The sequence below is a fragment of the Triturus cristatus genome, chromosome 5_2 (assembly GCF_964204655.1).
Source record: "Triturus cristatus chromosome 5_2, aTriCri1.1, whole genome shotgun sequence".
NCBI classification, from domain to species: Eukaryota; Metazoa; Chordata; class Amphibia; order Caudata; family Salamandridae; genus Triturus; species Triturus cristatus.
Window position 1 is genome coordinate 19,270,733 of NC_140588.1, and position 19,279 is coordinate 19,290,011.

At 48.7% G+C, this 19,279-nt stretch overlaps 1 protein-coding gene across 1 annotated transcript in view; it reads right to left on the bottom strand.

Annotated features, from left to right (window-relative positions):
• Positions 1-19,279, bottom strand: part of MARCHF6 (membrane associated ring-CH-type finger 6) — a 1,340,093-nt gene that overhangs the window by 1,056,558 nt on the left and 264,256 nt on the right. Inside the window, exon 9 of the mRNA XM_085606770.1 lies at positions 18,395-18,427. Coding sequence (XP_085462896.1) covers positions 18,395-18,427 — 33 coding nt within the window. The remainder of the gene's footprint in view (positions 1-18,394; positions 18,428-19,279) is intronic.

Here is a 19,279-nt window from a genome sequence, read left to right on the forward strand (position 1 = left end):
CTCTCCCTCGGATGCGGTATCCTGTTTGGTGAGGGCGGGGAGATGCTGCTCCGCCTTGGTGAGCGCTTGTTCTAGTAACCGTTTAACTCCCGCTATTTGTTTCATGCACTCCCCCCGGGCTACGACTTTAAATGTGTCCCACTCTACCAAAGTGGAAGACGCTGAACCAGCATTGTGTGAAATAATCCTGGATACTACGGTCCTGCTCGTGTCTGAAAACCTGGTCTGATAAACAGTCCAGAGGCAAGCGCCAGGCAGGGACTGCGGGGCGTGGGGGTCGCCAATTGAGCCGGAGGACATGAGCATCGTGGTCAGAAATGACCCTGCCCATGTAGTCCGTGTGGGCAATTTTGGGTAGTATAGCTGCTGAACATAAGAATCGGTCAAGGCGTACACGTAAATTATGCGTGATGGAATGAAAGGAGTACAATCGGGTCTGGGGGTGGCACATTCGCCACGCGTCGGTCAGTGACCAGTGTGTAATCCACGCCCGAAATCTAGCAGTCTGCCTGTGTGCCGGTGAGTGCGCCGTAGGGGGGTGCGAGCGGTCTAGGTTTAGGTCAAGCGTGCAATTATAGTCAGCGCCCAGGATCCAGGGGATTGAGGCAAATGGGGCAAGGACCCCAGTGAGGTGATCCCAAAATGTGTCTTGTTCTACATTGGGGGCGTAAATGCTACCAAGAATTACCGCTAGCCCGTCTAAGAGGCCCTCCATTAGTGCATATCTGCCGTCTTTATCCTCTACCCTCCGGAGTTCCTGGAACGGGGTTCCCGGTCGCACCCAGATCAGGTGCCCCCCGGGCGAACGCAGAGTAAGTTGTGGCGCATATGGCACCCCGCAATTTGGCTTGGCGTTTCCCCACCTCTTTTGCAACGAGATGCGTCTCCTGTAGGAAAACAATCGGGGCATTGTGATGTTTCACATACGAGTATACAGCAGATCGCTTGCGCGGAGTGTGAAGCCCCCTAACATTTAGGGTGAGGATGGTAACATCCGTGTGTGACGTATTCGGCACCATGTCTCAGTATCTGCACGCATTGAGCAGGGATTGTGCCTGTTGGGGTGCCTTAAACTCGGTCGGTCTAGCTGACTGAAGGTGTCTGTACCCCACGACGCTGTTCGGCCATGTGTGGTGTGCGGTTGGGTCTGGGGCATTCCATGCAGGGGGTCAGGGTATTGCGGAACTGGGTTAACCAACTGAATTGGGTTCGGGAAACATTCCCAATGCCAAGGACCCATCGTCAAACAACGATGCGTCCAAACCTGCTTACCCTTGTACGGGGGGTGCAACAATGTATGACTGGGGCGGTGGTGTGTGCAGGCCGGGCCAGACGCGAATCGGCCATTAGTAGGATCAATGGACGTTGCTCATACTGTGTCATATGTCGAACAGAATGCCTATAGCCAATGTGTGCGGCTGGGGTATACTTATCTCCATGCTAGTCCCGGGTGTCCCATCTCACTTTACATGAGATCGTGATTGTTCATCAAGGATGAGGTCCGCTGTCTGAGGAGTGACCAGGGGGGGTGTCACAGAGTCTTCCCCTGACCCGGTTCCATCGCTGTCATTTTCCCCCTCGGAGGTAAAGATATGCGGAGGCCGGTCTATGTCGTCTATCTGGGGGGACGCTCGCAAATCGATCACCGCCTGTAAGGCCTCCCTTCGTTCTTTCACAATCTGCTCCAAGTCAGGAGAGTCCTGGGTGCGTGATCGGGATCCGCCACTCGCACCCCTACGTGGGCGCCTCTGAGAACGCCTCCTGGGCTGTGACAACTTGGAATTCGGGTTTCTTGCGGTTTCTGTCCTGGACTGATGTGTGCAGTGCCGGTCCGCCCAATCCTGTGCCTCCAAGGCCGTAGCGAAAAACACAGTGGCACCAGCATGGATTACCCTGAGGCGAGCCGGAAAGAGCAACGAATATTGGATATTGTTCTCTCTGAGTCGACGTTTCACGGTCAGGAATGAGGACCATTGTTGTTGCATCGCTCTTGCATAATCCGGGAACACCAGGATTCGCTGATTATCGACCTGCAGAGTGCCAGCTACTCGTGCCGCACGCAGCACTGCGTCTCTGTCCCTGAAATGCAGAAACTTCGCCAACATTGGCCGTGGGGGCGTCCCCGGCGGTGGTCTGCGGGCCAGGACCCTGTGGGCCCGTGCCAAGGAAAAGAATTTTGAGCGGTCCTTTTCTGGGGTGAAGGAGGTCACCCATGTTTCCAGGTATTGCAGGGGGTTCGTACCTTCAATTCCTTCGGGTAAACCCAGTACGCGTATGTTGCAGCGTCTCGAACGTCCTTCCAAGTCGTCTGTACGCTCCTCCAGGATGGTGAGTCGGTGTAGAACCTCCCGCATTGTCTTCTGGTGCGTTTCGATCGTTAGCTGCATGTCCGCCATTTTCTAACCACTATTCAAGGTAGCAGCCTGTCTAGCCATCTCCTCGTATTCGTTCAACCCCCTCTGTGCGGTATCAAATGTATGAATCCATTTACACTCACGATAATTGAGGGTGTGTGAGAAATGACCACCCCTTGGGTTCATGTGGACTTTTTCGATAACCCACCATTTAAGGCTCTCAGGCAAGTGCCCAAAGGTGGTGAAATGTTCCACTAGTGGGGCACCTTGTACCCCACAACGTATTCTGCTACAGTATTGTAGAAGACTGGTTTTGACTTTCTGCGTCGTTTGACCAATGTATAAAAATATTACAGGGACATGTAACGGCATATATAACCCCTGAAGAGTTACAATTGGTGTGGTCCCTCAGGGTGTAGGTATTGTCATTGTGTTTGAAGTTCTTGATCTCCTTGGTCATTGGGCAGGCCTTACAGCCTCCACACTTAAAATGACCCTTGATTGGGGGGGATATTCTATAGTGGCAATTGGACGTTGTCTGGTTTGGATGGCAGTAGGGATTTAACCGAAAAGTCTCTAAGACTTTTTCCTTTTCTGAATGCATGCATTGGGGGGTCTGGTATACCCAAATTGTCGGCAACCCCAGGTGCCAATGTTTATTCACGGTTTTTCGAATGTCATTACGCTTGGTGCAATAGGTCGTAACACAAGTTAATCGTTCAGGTGTTGGAGAAGTTCTATTTTTAGGTTCCAGAAGGAACTCTCTGTGATTGAACCAAGCCCTTTTGCATACTTTAAGGAGCTTGACAGAATAGCCTCGTTCTGTAAGCCGGCCTAAGAGGTCAGCAGACTACATGAAGTAATCATCTTTCTTGGTGCAGTTGCGCCTGACTCTCAGGAATTGCTCATAGGGTAAATTGTCCCTGAGACTGCGCGGATGATGACTCGAGTACCTTAAAAGAGTGTTGCGTTCACTGGTCTTCCTATATAGGGTGGTATGAAGCCTCCCCTCCTCTGCCTTGATGGTAATGTCTAAAAAGTGTATCTCTTCTGTGTTGTGTTCTAAGGAGAACTGTATGTCATTAGATCTTGTATTCAACCAAGTGTGGAATGACTTAAGATGGTTCTCTGTCCCTTGCCAGATCATGACAACATCATCTATATACCTTCGCCACATTTTGATGTTTTCCCCACCCTTGTCCACCGGCTTGATGATGTCAGAGTTGTTTTTAAGTGATTCAAGGGCTACTTGTTCAGGCTTAGATATGTTGAATTTGACATACTCCTTGTGACTTAGGGAGTGCATAATATCCCTCATGACCACCTGCTCAAAGGTCAGGATTTTGTGCAACACAATCTGTGATGGTGGATTAAAAGTAGAGGGAGGTCGTATGCCTGTGTTCATAAAGGTTGGGTTGAAAGGGATTTTATTGAAGTAATATTTTAGCCTCACTTTTCTACAAAATTGGTGTAATTCCAATTTGAGGTTGAAATTGTCGGGTTGGTTGGTGGGGACAAAAGATAACCCCTTTTGGAGTACCTTTTCCTCTTCAGGACTTCGGGTGTATCCACATAAATTAACCACCGGGGTTTCTTTGTTAGTGAGGTGGCTATTAACCAACGGTAGTGTTGGCGGCGTGTCTGAATGTTGCCGTGTGTTTCGGAGGGGAAGTGTACCTGTTTTTTGGCCCTGCCCCTGCCTCTGTTCCATATTGGTTCTCTCAGTCCCCTGGGTTGGCCCCAGGGCTGTCCTCTCCCCCTGTGTTCTGACCATTGATCCTCGCCTAAAAAATTGGGTTGTCGGTCGCTGTATGTATACCCCTGTGCGTGTGTACCTTCACTGGTCCCTGGTCTTTTGTTCTCACTATCAGAGCAGTTCTTATCGAGGAGTCAGAAAAGGTGGCCTATCTATAGTATCCTCCTCGCCCTCTACTGGAGAATCTACCTTGTGAGTCTTGTTTGCGATATCCTTACTGTAGGTCGATATACGTTACTTTCTTGTCGTAAAGCTGTATGTCACGAGCTAATTTGTCAAGGTTGGTCTTTTGTGTGAAAGTGTCAAAGTCCTTAAGGGTTCTTTCAAGTCGTTCTAATGCCTCCTTGGCATTTGTGAGTGTCTTGTCATCAACAATCTTTTTTCAAATCTGCAATTTCTTTCATAAGACATTTGACTCCTTCAAGGGCAGTTTCTATGCCCAGCACCATCCAGTGCCTTGAGCAATTGTTAGAGACAAAACTAAAATTTTCCTCAAATTTAGGATTGTCAATTAAAATTGCTGTCTCATTCCTAACTTGGAGACCTACCGGAATGACATTTGTATGAAGATATTTGGTCAAAACTTGTCCGTGTAGCCTGGTGCGGATAAGCTTTTTTTCTAGTCGTTCAAGCTTGTTTATTTTTTCATTCAGTGTGAGATCAATGCCATGGGCTGATGCATCCAGAAAGCTGGTGCCAATTTGGCCCTGGAGTAATCTATCGATATAGTCCTCGCTGTAAGCTAATGTTTCTCTCTCAGACATATCCCTAAGTGGTGTAGATGTGAAAGGCTAAGATAACCTAAATACACCAGTGTGGTTCTATACATTATTTACAGTGCAAGCAAAAACATTTAGAAAAAAGAAGACATTTATTTTATATACATTTATACATGAAAAACCCTCGCAGGCATGCCTGCTCAAGATAACCATTACAAAATAATGGAGTAACCCAAAAATTGTCACAAGACCTGGGTACAATGCGAGAATGAAAGAGGTGGTCCGTGACTGCCTTTAAAGAAAAACATATTGCGATTTATCATACCTGTGTTGCTATATCAGTCAATCACTAGTAATCAATACAATTTGGAATGCAACTACATATCCTGAAAGCAATGGTTTTGATAATACAAAACATACAGTTAATGTAAATCAAAAGAAGCGCCAAATATTTCTTTAGTTCAGTATATTTTATTTCATATACTTAAGTTTACTCAAAATTATTTGACATTGGGACGATAGAAAGGTTGCTCAAGAAGGGATTGAGGGAGGGGTGTGCTCCTGATGAATAGGGAGAGGTGGAAGTCACTAGTTTTAGAATTCACACATTTTTCAATATCTTTGACAACGAACTGGTAAAGAGACCAGTGCAAATTGGCCTGTCCTAAGAAAATTCTTTACAACATATTTTGCAGTTTCTTGTAGATGCATAAATGCAACATCAGACGGTAGGGATGGAATGCGGTACAGGCCCTGGGTGGGTGGGGTGCATCGACGACTCGACTAGCGACACACGTATGATAAATCGCATTTTGTTTTTCTTTAAAGGCAGTGACGGACCACCTCTTCCGTTCTCGCACTGTACTCAGGTCTTGTGGCGATTATTGGGTTACCCCATTATTCTATAATAGGAAGGTTTGGAGGCAGTGGTGGCCGGGGTGGAGGCGGACTGACCAGCCCGCTGGCCCCCTGACCCGCCTCTGCGGGTCCCACTACCGCAGCCGCGCTTTGACTGCTGCTGCTGCGGCCTGTGGCTCTTGTTGCCAAAAAGGCGAATGCCATCAAAGGGCATGTCCATCAGAGTGTTCTGGACATCCCCGAGAAGCCAGTAGTCCTCAGCCAGGCGTGGCGGTGGAGCGCCACTATCGTGAAAATTGCCCTGCCAGGAGAGTCGGCGTGTCAAGGCCACATCGTATAGTGAACTTCGCCGCATCGTTCCCTTCAGCAATAGCCTTAAAGAGCACTGTCCGGGCCTCCTCCGGACACTGAGGCAGTACCTGCGCCACCGCTTCCCACACAGAGTGGGAATAACGGCCCAAGAGCCATGCAGTGTTCACAGACAGCAGCCCTGAACTGGCGGAAGAAAAAATCTTCTTCCCAAACTGTTCCAGTCTCTTGGATTCCCTATCCGGAGGTGCGGTACAGAAGGCACTTTGGGACATAGAGGCTTGGACAACCAAGCTCTCAGGAGTGGGGTGTTCGGAGAGGAAGAGGGGGTTGGCCAGGCCGGGCGATGGCATCGGGCAACGTTCCTATCCGCAGGAGCCCCTGTGTTGGGCCTGGACCAGGTGTCCAATTGAACGTCGGAAAGTGCATCATTAAAAGGTAGCAGTGGCACTTCTGTCAGGGGGTTAATCCTGACAGCCACTGTAGGGAGTTCGAGGTGGAGAGCCTCGGCCGCCCTACGCAACACCACTGCTTAACTCGCACCCTCCACCGTAGCCACGGTAGGAGGAGTTAGCATGCCAAGGTCAGGAGAGGTGTCAAGACCGCTGGCATCCCCCAAATCCTCAACCCAGTCCGGGTCAAACTCGCACTGTGCTGTGAGAGGTTCCTCAGACCCTTCCCAGTCCTTCCCTTCCTCCGAAGGCTGTGGAACAGGCCGAAAATACAGAGGCTGGACTTAGGGGTAGAAAGGCCCCATCGGCGTTGGAATCGGCGTCGAGTGACGCCATTGCAGCGCCGTGTCCACATCAGGGCTGAAACCGGGGACGGCGTTGTCCGGGGGCAAGGGCGACGTTGGGACTGGTGCCGGTGGGGTCGACGTCGGTGGAGGTGTCTCTAGGTCAACCGGCGTCGACCGGGATCCAGGCCTGGATCCTTGGGGGCCCTGCGGCACCGGAGCAGACAGCGATGCCGGAACCAAAGTCGCTGACAGTGAAGGGTGAGGACCCCCAGTCGGGCCAGAGGGGCCCGAAGGCTCGCTGGCGCGGCCCGACGGCCCAAAGAGGCGGGCCATGGCTGACAGAAATTCCTGCAGCTGGGCCGGAGTTGCGGACGGACCCGGGAAGAGCGGGTAGGCCGACGGCGACACCCTAGGCTCCACCGGAGCCACGGGGGAGGCACCACACGCACCCTCAGCCGCGACTGGCGAGGGGAAGCCGGTGAGCGACGACGCTTCTTCAACTTCAATCCCGAAGACCGATTGTGATGGCTCCACGACCGGTCCCTCTACCTCCAATGGGACCGGTATCTTGAGCGGCATGCAGCAGAGTGCCAAACTTCCAGCAACTTTCGGGACCGCTCCCGCAAAGTCTTCGGCGCCATGGCCCGGCAGTTTAGGCACGACTTAGGGTCATGGTCGCGCTCCAGGCAGTAGAGACACACGCGGTGTGGGTCCATCACTGACATCATTCAATGACAGTCCCCGCAGGACTTGAAACCGGGCATCCCTACGGCACCGGGAGTCGATCAACTCGAAAAGAAGAGACAAAAATGCCTCGGAAAAACTCAGTCAAAAAGTGACTGGGGTTACCGATCTCTCAGGATCTGTGCTTGCTGGCGCGGAAAAAGACAGAACTGACGTCAGTGCACGAGGGCGGCATCTAAGTAGCTGCCGCAACGTCATCTCGGCGACTAGGACGCCAACGACGGACGCGGAACCGCATGACGCCACTTTCCGACGCGCAAGGGTACTGCTGACGAAAACGTATTGTTTCTTACCGGTCGGTGCAGCTTGAAGATTTTCTGGATTCACTATGCTGTGCATTATTCCGCCATCTAGTGGTTGGGTCGGGAATTGTAATCTTTTTTCTCTTTGTTTTTTTTGTGGCCCAGGTGGGCGTCGACATAACACCATTTGGTGTCCTTCGTGACGTCGACCCGCTTTCTCCGAAAGCTCCCACCTTTGGCCGCCATCTTCAGATTCTTTTTTCTGGTCTTGTGTTACTCTCTCATCTTTTAACCTTTAAAGTTTTTTCCGGTTATAATCCTCTTCCTCCTGTCTCGTGTTTCTGGCGGAGGAGGGTGAGATCGCTAATGAATCCAGAAAGTCTTCAAGCTGCAAAACTTCGCCGACAGGTAAGAAACTATACGTTTTGCAGCGTGAATCTTTCTGGATTCACTATGCTGTGCATAGACTTTGTAGCGGTTTGTCGTTATTGTGGTGGCTAGGTGGAAGATGAGCTTTGGTGTGAGAAAGTGGCTCTGTATGTACTGTTCCCAAATAGGTACAGGGTGTACAGAGTCCACAGTCCCCAGAGGTTTGGCAGAGGCTAAAGTTAGATATAACCTTACTGTCTAAAGTGGTAGCTTGGTCGAGCAGTAAGGCAGTATCAGAGGACAGTGTAAAGCATTTGTTGCACACACTCAGCCAGCAAATGGTCTCACACACTCAATAACTGAACTCTAGGCCAATGGTTTATATATAAAAAATATATGCTTGTTTTATTTTAGAACCAACAATAGGTATTAAAATATACTTTCTCAGAATGAGATGCTTTATATAAATACTTTTGCAATATGCAATTGACTTTTGTAGAAAGTTACAAGTGGTTGCAATAGGCAACACAATTTTAAACACAATAATGCATTGAGTTCAATGGAAGTTTCAAGTTATTTGCAACAGATTACTTTTGGAATTCCAGACTAAATCCTAGATTCAGTCCTGGGTCAGTACTTAGAATCAATTGATAAAAGTCGAATTAATTACCGTGATGATTTTTAGACAATATTCTGCCATTTTCAAAGTTGACACTTAGAAAATATTTCATAGAAAACAGTCAATGATTCCCTGTGGAAGAAAATTCAAGTTGCAGGTATAGTATGTTCTCGTTACTTTAGTAATCCAGTACTGGGTACCTAGACTCAGTACTGGGACCTTTATCCAAAACAGGTAAGCAATTACGTTTTCAGAAGTTATACGATTTTTAAAGAATATTTAAAGTTTGCAGAAATTGACAGAAGAAATTTCACAGAAAAACAGTCAATGGTTTCCTATGGGAGAAAATTGGGTTACTGGTAAGTACAGTTGTGCTGGGCACCAAGATCCAGCACTGGGAGCTCACCTAATAGCAGGTGAGTATTTTCGTTTGTTGCTCGGCTGATATTTGGTGAATATTTTAAGATTTGAAAAGTCCACACTTCAGGAAAAAGCCAGTCAATGTTACCCTATGAAGAAAATTGAGTTATCGGTTTAAAGGTAAGTACTCGAGTGGCAGAGTTAAGGTTCTGGGCATAGACTCGGGGGTCTCCCAGAGCCAGGTAGGTACAGTTGGTTCACCCTCAGCGGCACAAGGGAGGCCGGGTGCAGGGAGAGTTAGGCCCAATGTTATCCTATGAGAGGTAGGGGGGCCTTGGTTGGTGGCTGCTGACTAGCAGGACATGCGGCTGTGGGAGCTGGGCTCCTGGTCACTTACTCAGGGCAAGTGGGGAAGTAGGTAGGTGTAGAGATTGCACTGTCAGGGCCACTCGGGCGGCTGGGTGCAGGGTGCTTTTGAGCCTTCGGGCGCTCAATTGATTTCAATGGGAAATCTCTGGTTTAGAAAAAGACTGCAAGCTCGGGGACGAAGATTCTTCAGGTGCCATCACCACTTCGAGAGGTAAGTTGGGTAGTTGGAGGATGGGTAGGTACCCTGGGATTGGGCACAGGAGGCCGCGGGGCGCAGGGGTGCCTTTTGGTGTTTTGGGATCGCGGTCGGGGGGGGGGGGGCACCTGGTTCTGAGGCTGTAGGCTTCTTCAGGAGTGTCGAGGGAGGTCGTTGGGTGCCGGACTCAGGGTCACAGTCGCCGTGGGGTCGTCCTCGTGGTCTTTGTTCACTCCGGCACAGGCCAGGCTTGGCTGGTGCAGACTGTGCTGGGTTCGCGGTTCCGGGCTGCTGCCAGGGATTAGAAGTGGATTTTGAGTACTCATGGGAGTCCCAGGGGGCTTAAAGTCAAAAGGTAGCCAGGTCCTCCGGGGTTTGTGAGGTTGCTGGCCACAAGAGATGCCGGGTTGGAGCAGGAGCAGGTTCGAGGGTCAACAGGCCGGTAGGGCTGGGGCCAAAGCAGTTGATGTCATCCTCTTTTTAGCAGCTGCAGGGCAGGTCTTCTTTCTTCTAGCTCTTCTTCGGATTTCGGAATCTGGGGAAGTAAGGTTCAGGGTGCCCCTAAATACTAGATTTAGGGGCGTTACAGGTAGGTGAAGGGCAGGGACCAATGGGTCCTGTCCTGGGATGGGTACACCCCTATCCTGCCTCTCTCCTGTGGGAGGGGGGCAGTAACCTAATCCTGATTGGGCAGGGCTCCCCATCTTCAAGATGGCGAGAGCCCGGTGATGTGCTTCACCTCGCCTCCCCCACCTGAGGAGTGGGGTGGGCAGGCAGGCTGGCACATCCCCTGTGCTTATTTGGGGTTTCCGGCCAAGCTTCCCGCCAGAGTGGGGGGCTGCAGTGGCCTGGGGAAGCTCACAGAGGCGGCATACCTTTGAAGCTTCCCCCTGCCCATCCTGGGGGAGGAGATTTAGCCCAGGATGTGCATTGTTGCAGACCCAGGAGAGCAGGGGCTCTCCTACCCAGGGGTCCAGCAACATGTCTGCTGTGTGGCAGCCTAGGCAGCCTCAGCACAGACATGGATTGTAGGTTAGGTTTCAGGGGGCATCTCTAAGATGCCCTCTGTGGTGCTTAGTACATTAAATCACACACTGGCATCAGTGTGAATTTAATGTGCTGAGCAGTTTGATACCAAACTTCTCAGTCTTCAGTGCTGCCATTATGGTGCTGTGGAGTTCGTGTTTAACAAGCTCCCAGCACCATGTACTCTTAAATGGCAGCACTGCACTTACAGGGCCCAGGAATGGACCTGGGTACTGTAGGGGCACAGGGCTCTGTGCCCACACCACTTGCATAGGGCACACAGCTAGAGGGGCGGCTGATGTATGCCAGGGCAGTGTAGGTTGTGGGCATGGCACACAGGGATGTGTGCCATGTCGTCTCCCTATTTTGTCTTGTACCCAGTCACTCAGCCTGCCAGGACAGTGTGTGTGTGTGTGTTAGGGTACAGGGCCTCTAAGGGTGGCACAATGAGTGCTGCAGCCCTTAGACGCCTTCCCTGGTCACAAGGCCCTGGGTACCTAGGGTACCACTTACCAGGGGCTGACATGTGGCCAGGGTTTGCCAATTTGGTTTTGAGGTTTTTGTTTAGGGAAGGAACATAGGCCCTGGGCACCTGATTGGCAGGAGACCAGGGCACACTCAAAGTACATTCAGCAAAAAGTAGGGGCATACCATGCAAGAAAGATGGCACTTTCTCACATCTGGTTACTGAATATGTGTTGTAAGACCTTCTGTCCCACTTGCGCTTCCTTGTTCATTTGAATATCTACACAGTAGTGCTCAGTGAATGAGTGCACTGAAGACCATGTTGCGGCTTGGCAAATGTCTTGAATAGCTGTGTTTGTTAGAAACGCTATTGTTGCTCCTTTCTTCCTTGTTGAGTGAGCATGAGCTGCTCCTTGTAACTGTTGTCCTGCTTGCTTGTGGCAGAGTTGTATGGTTTGGGCAATCCACCGTGCAATGGTATTTTTGGTAACTGGTCGCCCCAAAAACTGCTTGCAAAGGACACAAAGAACTGCTTTGTCTTTCTGCACTCCTTTGTCCTTTCTATATAGTGCATTACTGCCCTCCTGTCGTCCAGTGTGTGTAGCGCCCTTTCTGTGCTTGTGGTAGGTTTTTGGGAAAAAACTTGGCATTTGAATTGTCTGATAGATGTGGAACCGTGACACCACCTTTGGCATGAAATGTGGGTGTGTTCTCATTACAATCCTATCATTGTGTATTTGCAGGTAGGGCTCTTGAAGTGTTAGCGCTTGCAATTCGCTCATTCTTCTTAGCGATGTGATAGCTACTAAGAAGGCTGTTTTTAGCGTGAGCATGTGCAGTGTAGCTTTATGAATAGACTCAAATGGTGCCTTCATCAATTGAATTAGCACCACATTGAGGTTCCATGCTGGTGCTGGCATTCTGTTTGGAGGTGCGATTCTCTTTGCCCCATCTAGACATCTTTTTACTACTTGGGAGGTGAATAAACTCTTTCCTGTTTCTCCTCTTGTGTAAGCCCTTATTGGCACTAAGTGCACCCTTAGGGATGTGTAGCTTAGTTTATTTTGTAGTAGATGCGTTAAGTATTTTAGTACTGTTGATTCCTTTATAATTTTGCTTTGTAGTTTCTCCCTAATGCACCATTCAGAGAATCTTTTCCACTTTGCTACGTAGCACTTTCTTGTGGTAGGTCTCCTTGCCTCCCTGAGCACCGCCATTGTGCTTGCTGGTAGTTTGAGGTGTGCAAATTCTAGGTCTTCAGGAGCCATGCTGCCAGGCTGAGGCTCTCTGGCTCTGGGTGTAGCACCCTTCCGTTCTGCATTGTTAACAGGTCCCTTCTCTTTGGGAATCTGTGTGCTGGTGCTTGCGCCATTCCTACTATTTGTGAGAACCAGGACTGTCTGGCCCACTGAGGTGCTTTTCGAATTAGCGTCATGTTGCTGATCTTGCATTTGTTGAGTACCCTGTGTATCAGTGGTATCGGGCAAAAAGCGCATGCAAATGTCTTTGACCAACTTATCCACAGCACATTTCCCTTGGGACCGATGGTCTGGTTGTCTGGATGCGAAGTGTTAGCATTTTGCATTTTGGTGTGTTGCAAATAGATCTATTTGCGGTGTACCCCATTTCCGGAATAGTTTCTCTATTTCCTTTTGGTTGAGCTCCCGTCTGCCTGCTGAGTCTGTCTGCTTCCACATTGTTCTTTCCTGGGAGATGTATTGCTAGTAGGTCTATTCTTAGTGGAATGGCCCATGTCCATATTCCCTGTGCTAGCCCGGATAGTGCCACTGATTGTGTGCTCCTTGTTTGTTGATGTAGAACATGGTGGTTGTATTGTCTGTTTAGATCAACGCCCTGTTTCCGTACAGCTCCTTCTGAAAGGCTTTTAAGGCTAGGAAGACTGTTTTTCGCTCTAGGTAGTTGATGTGTTTTTTTTTTATAACAAACTTTATTGATGACTGTAGCAAATTTGAAATGTATCAGTCAGTCAACAGTGACAGTCTTTTACTTTTATATGAATAACATTACAGATATGACTTATAGTGGCAATGGGCGGCTAGGTAGTTGATGTGTTTGATCGCATCCTGCTGCGACCATAACCCCCTCACCTTGAGTTTGTTCATGTGCGCGCCCACCCCAGCTGGGAGGCGTCTGTTGTGATGGTCAACGTTGGAGTTGGCTGTGTGAATGGTTTCCCCTGTGATATGTTTTCCTTGTTCCACCACGCTATTTCCTGATGCACTGCGTGTGTGACAACCACTAGATCTTCCCAACTCCCTGTTGCCTGAGACCACTGCTGCTGTATCCATTCCTGGAATGGTCTCATGTGGAGGCGAATATATTGGACCAGGTGTATGCATGACGCCATCATTCCCATTAGCTTGCTCACTGTCCTCGCTGTCAGAGCTTGCGCCTTGCAGTAAAGACGTGTCTCCTTCAGTATTGCCAAAGTTCTCTTTGTGCTAGGGAACACCATGCCCTGTATGGTGTTGATCTCTGCCCCTAAGAATATCTTCACCTATTCAGGTTCTATTAAAGACTTTCCCCAATGGATTGAAAAACCCAGTTGGATTAGTGTTTGTATCACCTGCTGGATGTGTTGTTGGCATTGTCTGTAGGAGCTTGCTTTTACGAGCCAGTGGTCGAGGTAGGGGTATATATGTATTCCTTGACTCCTTAGGTGTGTTGCTGCCGCTGCTACGCATTTTGTAAACACCCTTGGTGCAGATTTGAGTCCGAATGTGAGCACTGTGAACAGGCAGTGAGTTTTGTTGATCACAAATCTTAGTAGGCGTTTATATTTTTCGTTCATGAGGACGTGTAAGTAGGAGTCTTAAGTCTATAGTTGCAATGTAATACCCTTCCTGTATCTGGGGTATTACTTCTTGCAGAGATGTCATTTTGAATCTTTGTGTCCTTATGAACTTGTTTAAGAACCTTAGATCCAGAATAGGCCTTAGTAATTTGTCCACTTTTGGTACGAGGAAGTAGTTGGAATAAACCCCTTTGTTTATTTCCTTGTACGGCACTATCTCTATTGCCTCCTTGTTGAGCAGTTCCAGCGCCTCTAGTAGCAAGAGTGAAAGTTCCTTTGCCGAGTGCACCTTGTTGTTTGGTCTCTTGTTTGGAGGTTGCTTTTCTAGCTCTATACAGTAGCTGTATTGTATGACGTTTAGTATCCATTTGTCCGTTGTGACCTTCTTCCATTCCTGGGGGAAGTCCCTTATTCTGCCTCCTACTGGTGTTATAAGTTCGAGGTACTGTTTGTTTTGTGAAATCAGTTTTTGGTTTTGTCATCCGTTTTGATGTCCCCCTGGGGGCTCCCTGAAAGACTCCCTGCCCTGGTCCAGCAGACTTGGGAGCATGGGCAGGAACTGACCTCTTGTTTGTGAAGGTAATAGAGTCTCCAGGAGAAAACAAGCCTTGGGCTTCTCCTCCTCCAACTTCACACCATATGTCTCTGCAGCCTTTTTTACCACCATATTATAGATCCTGATATCGTCCAGCGGCGAAGGCCTCGAAGCATGTGTCTGCTCCTTTTTCCGGTATTTCGGCGTCGAGATCATGCCACTCCATGTCTTGTGCCTCCGAGGAAGTTGAGTCCTGGTAGGTTTGCTGATCTTCCTCACCTTCACCCTCGAAGTAATACAGGGACTCTTCTTCGTGTTCCTCAACCGGTTCCGGCGTTTTCGGCGGCTCAGGGTCTTCGTCGCCCCTTTCGACTTCGGCCGCCGGCTTCAGCAGGATAGTGTACTGGCTCATCCTTTCGTCGAAGTCCTTTTTTCGCTGCAGGATGTTCACCATTTCGGCCTCGAGCCTCCTTTTCTTCCTCTCCATCTCAGCAGCTTGTTCGGCGTCGAGAGTTTGAGCGCTTCACTTCGAGGACGTCGACGTCAAAGTCGTTGTTGACCCTTCTTTTCTCGGTGTCGAGGTGTCCTTTTCGAGGGCATCCTTCGACGACCTTGATTTCTCCTGGGTTTTTGCCATCTGGGAGTCCTTTTCGAAGAATCCGCTGGGCTGCTAGTCCTTGGGTGCCTTTGCTTTCGCCGAGTGTTTCGACAGCAATGTTCCCTTCGAGGACTTTGCTTCACTCTTACAAGTGTCAGTTGAGTGTCTAGGGGTCGGTGACACTCTTACCTCCTTCGATGTTTTCTTTTGGACTTCGATGACTGTGCAGTCCTCCAGTCCTTCAGCGATGTTGTCCTCCTCTCCACTGGAGAGGCCCAAGTCTCGGAGCGGCAGAGGTGGCCCCCGCCCCTGCATGGTGTAGTTTGCCCTTCTCTGCCTCTATCTTACTCTGAGGGTCTTCGGTGTGAACGCCGAGCATATGTTGCAGTCCTCGCTGTTGTGGTCGAGCAGCAGGAAGAGGTTGCAGACTGGATGCTGGTACTTATGGGTGTATTTGTAGTGGCAATTGGCCAAAACTTGAAAGGTGTTTTGTCCATCCCCGCGCTCCGCGAGACCCCTGTGTGCACATTTTCCGTTGAACATCGAGATTTCATGTGAAATCCTTCTCCTTCGTCGTCCCGGTTACCTGACCTGTAGTCGGGTTGTTGAAATCTGTGATTTCGTCGATTTCTGCTCTCTTTCGTTGATTCTCTCTCCAAAACTCTGCAACTCTTCGGTAACGAGCCAGACCCAACGGCGGTTAAAAAGAATCTGAAGATGGCGACCAAAGGTGGGAGCTTCCAGAGGAAGCGTATCGACGTCACGAAGGACACCAAATTGTGGTATGTCGATGCCCACCTGGGCCACGAAAAAAAAGAGAAGAAAGACTACAATTCCGGACCCAACCACTAGATGGCGGAATAATGCACAGCATAGTGAATCCAGAAAGATTCACGCTGTAAAACTTTCCGGATCCAGTCTGACGCCTGGGGGTAATTCTAAGGTAAGGAATCTATTACTATGTGTTTCTTTCAGATACAGTGTAATGTGTGCGCTGGGCGTGGTACAGCCTCTGCCGACGGGCTGGCCTTACAACATTATACGCGTCTTCTGTATCACTGGCCGACAATCCTATGTTTTCACTTTTACAGGACAAGGGCACAATTGGGTGTGCAGGAGCACTAGGTATTAAAGTTTTGCAGACTTGTACCCAGAGGGACAGTTCATTCCTTCACTCGCTGCTGGTGATACACACACTCCCACGCCATTACACATACTATTGCACTATCAAATCAGAGCTCCTTGTCGCACGTTGCATGAGGCATTTCCTGATGGCCCCCCCCCCAGAGTCTTTGCCATACCGGAATATGTTTACATGCCCACATCCCCACGTAAACACATTACTCGGCTCCACACCCTCGCGCTGGCCGCTTCCCTGGTAAACACTTCAAAAGCCCGGGAGGGGGAACTGGGTTTGTACATATCCGACACAAAGTGGAGTTACTGTTGTGGCCAATCTGTAATGCTGTCCCCTAATTATAGACTGATGACTAATACACTAAGTACATAAGCCGACTATACTGCACACCATTGCAGCTCCACAGAATGGGGCTGGTTACTGAATGACACTGACAGCGCTGTCATGAGCCAGGAGCCACATTTTTATACCTGGCTTGGACCTGCCCCGGATTGCGGTACTGTGAGTGTCATTAATAGATGCTCCATTCCCACTTGATCCCATAGTAGGTCTCCTTGGGTATGTAAAGGACGCCCCTGAAGGGCATCGATGCCCCACCGTGATGCTACTTCTGCTGGCCAAATGTAGGGTGGCGATACATTTGGGTAGGAGGCCGGCCCCCACTAGCCAAACCTGGCTGGCAGATGTCTCCTACTGTCAGGAGCAACTAACAACATACTGGAACTCATGCAGCTACCAACCCGAAGACATTTGGGCACCCTTTGTCACTTACTTTTGACAAAATGGCACTGACAAGACAGTGACACCAACTTCTAACCCACCTAGTGTGTAATCAACCAACTTGGACCACCCCCATCTAGACTAGTAGGCCTCCACCACTGCCCACGATATGTATCACATGGTTGGCTGTGAAGTTCTGCTGAAGCTGTACAGAAATTGCATTGTAGTCATACGTGCCTTATGTGGGATGCACTTGTTGCATTATGTTGCCTGCCTTACTGTGTATTGGGACACTGTGTTGCTGTATCATGATTGACACCGTTGGGATTTTCCTTGACCTGTTTTCTCTTTGGAAAATCAAGTTATATAAAAAATAAAACAATATGGTGGGACCCTTCTTTCATTGTTCACTTCAGGTAGCCCACCTCAGGGATGTGACTAGCTTGAGAGAGAGCATGCCTTCTGATTAGATAATTGTCCTGCCTGTCCTGATGCCAGATGGGCCTCAGGGCAGGGGGTGGCATCTCCCAGGTCTGGGGGAAGCCGGGGTCGCATATCAAAGGCGGAAGAGGCTTTGAAGCCTCTGGCCTTGATATGCTAAAACACTAGCCATCCTGCTGGAGGAGGAGTGAACACCTTCCTCTTGAGCAGGCATGGTTTCTGACCTCATCTGTGGTGGCAGGCTGGACAATGCCAGTCAGCCAGCACACTAAGAGACTAGTAGGATTCAGGAGGCACTTCGAAGGTGCCCTCTGTATGCATGTCAGGAAAAATCTAATACTTGCATTAGTATAAGGATTGGCATCCTGGTACGGGCCATGCAGCGGAGGGGAGAGGCTGAGGGTGAGGCGTTACACCTCGAGGAGGTTTGGCACCTTTGTAGGCAAACAATCTCCCTGGTGTGGGATGCCCTCCTTGATCATTTCCTCACCTTTACTAAGGATGGCACACTACCTCCATGACCCATGCAATGTGCTTCTCCTGTGATGCGCCTTTCTCTTCCCTGAAGCGAGCCCCGATGAAATCGCCCCCCCCCCCCCCAGTTTATCCACGTTTCCCTCTAATTCGGTCTCTGATCACGTGTTTTCGCCCTATCGGTCCCATGTACCTATTCATTATCTCCATCCTATCTCCAACACCACGCTGGTCTCTGACTCCTTCCTGTTCCCAGCTTACCTTCTCTAATTTAGTTCTGAGGCGACCCTTTGCTTTGTGGATATTCTCTGCTGATACCCTGTATATCTTGCTCAGTTAAAATGTTTGTTTGTCAACTGTTGAAAAACTAAATAAAACAACTTGTTTAAAAAAAAAAAAGAAATGAAACATTTTCCTTATATTCTAAGGTAGTCTATTTAACAGCCCACCACCAGTTACCACAGGGTTGAACATTAAACCACATGTCAATTAAAAATACAATGTCACCAATGCATATTGTTCACCTTCTGGAGTTTCAGTTCACTCACCAAAAAAACCAAAGACCCATCCAGTCCAAGCATCTATGGGAAGAGAACATATTTGTTCAGAATACTTTAAATGACAGATACTTTTCTTAAATGTCTATAGGCTACAGACAACTTTGATTTTTTTAAACATACAGCCAGACCATTTCATTTTATTAATGCTATGAAACTTCAGCCTTAACATGACAACAAAATTACAGTGCCTTGCCCATAAAGATTAGACACAGTGATGATGAGCAATTATTCAGTGTTTTGTGCCATCTGTTCTATGAAACAATGACAAGTGTAACCTCTATGTTCTCTTCTTGCATGGCTATGAAAGAAAACTGAAGTCTAGTGGTCTCGGTTTCATGATTCTTTACAGTCATTCACTGAAAGGAACTATGTGGCGTACATTCCTGCTTACATGATACTGGGGCAAAAATGTGTATATTGTGAAAGTAGCAAAACAGCATTTAAAAACCAACATCCAAAAAACAACTGCTGGTGATTAAGTAAAAACTCAATTATCCAGTCCAGGTTTTAATATAACAAAAAACGAAGCCTTTCCAGGATATAATTCAGCTTAGAATGCAACAATTTTTTTTTTAAAAGGCTCATAGGCGAAAAGTACAGTATATGCCACTTGGGATATATGGCAATCAAATCCCTCTTTTTGGCCGATTCTAATCTATAGTTCATTGCCTACATCACCTAGCATCACTTTTGCCTACTCTTTTGTCGTATGTCCATCCTTCTCTCTTATTCTCCATGTGCTACAACACCGGATATGGAAATCGAAGTGAATTACAAATATAAATCTGTACTACTGCATAAAGTACAAAATAATTCCATAAGGATAATCCATTCATTACAGCTCCTTTTATATGCATCCAAGTGAAGAGTTAT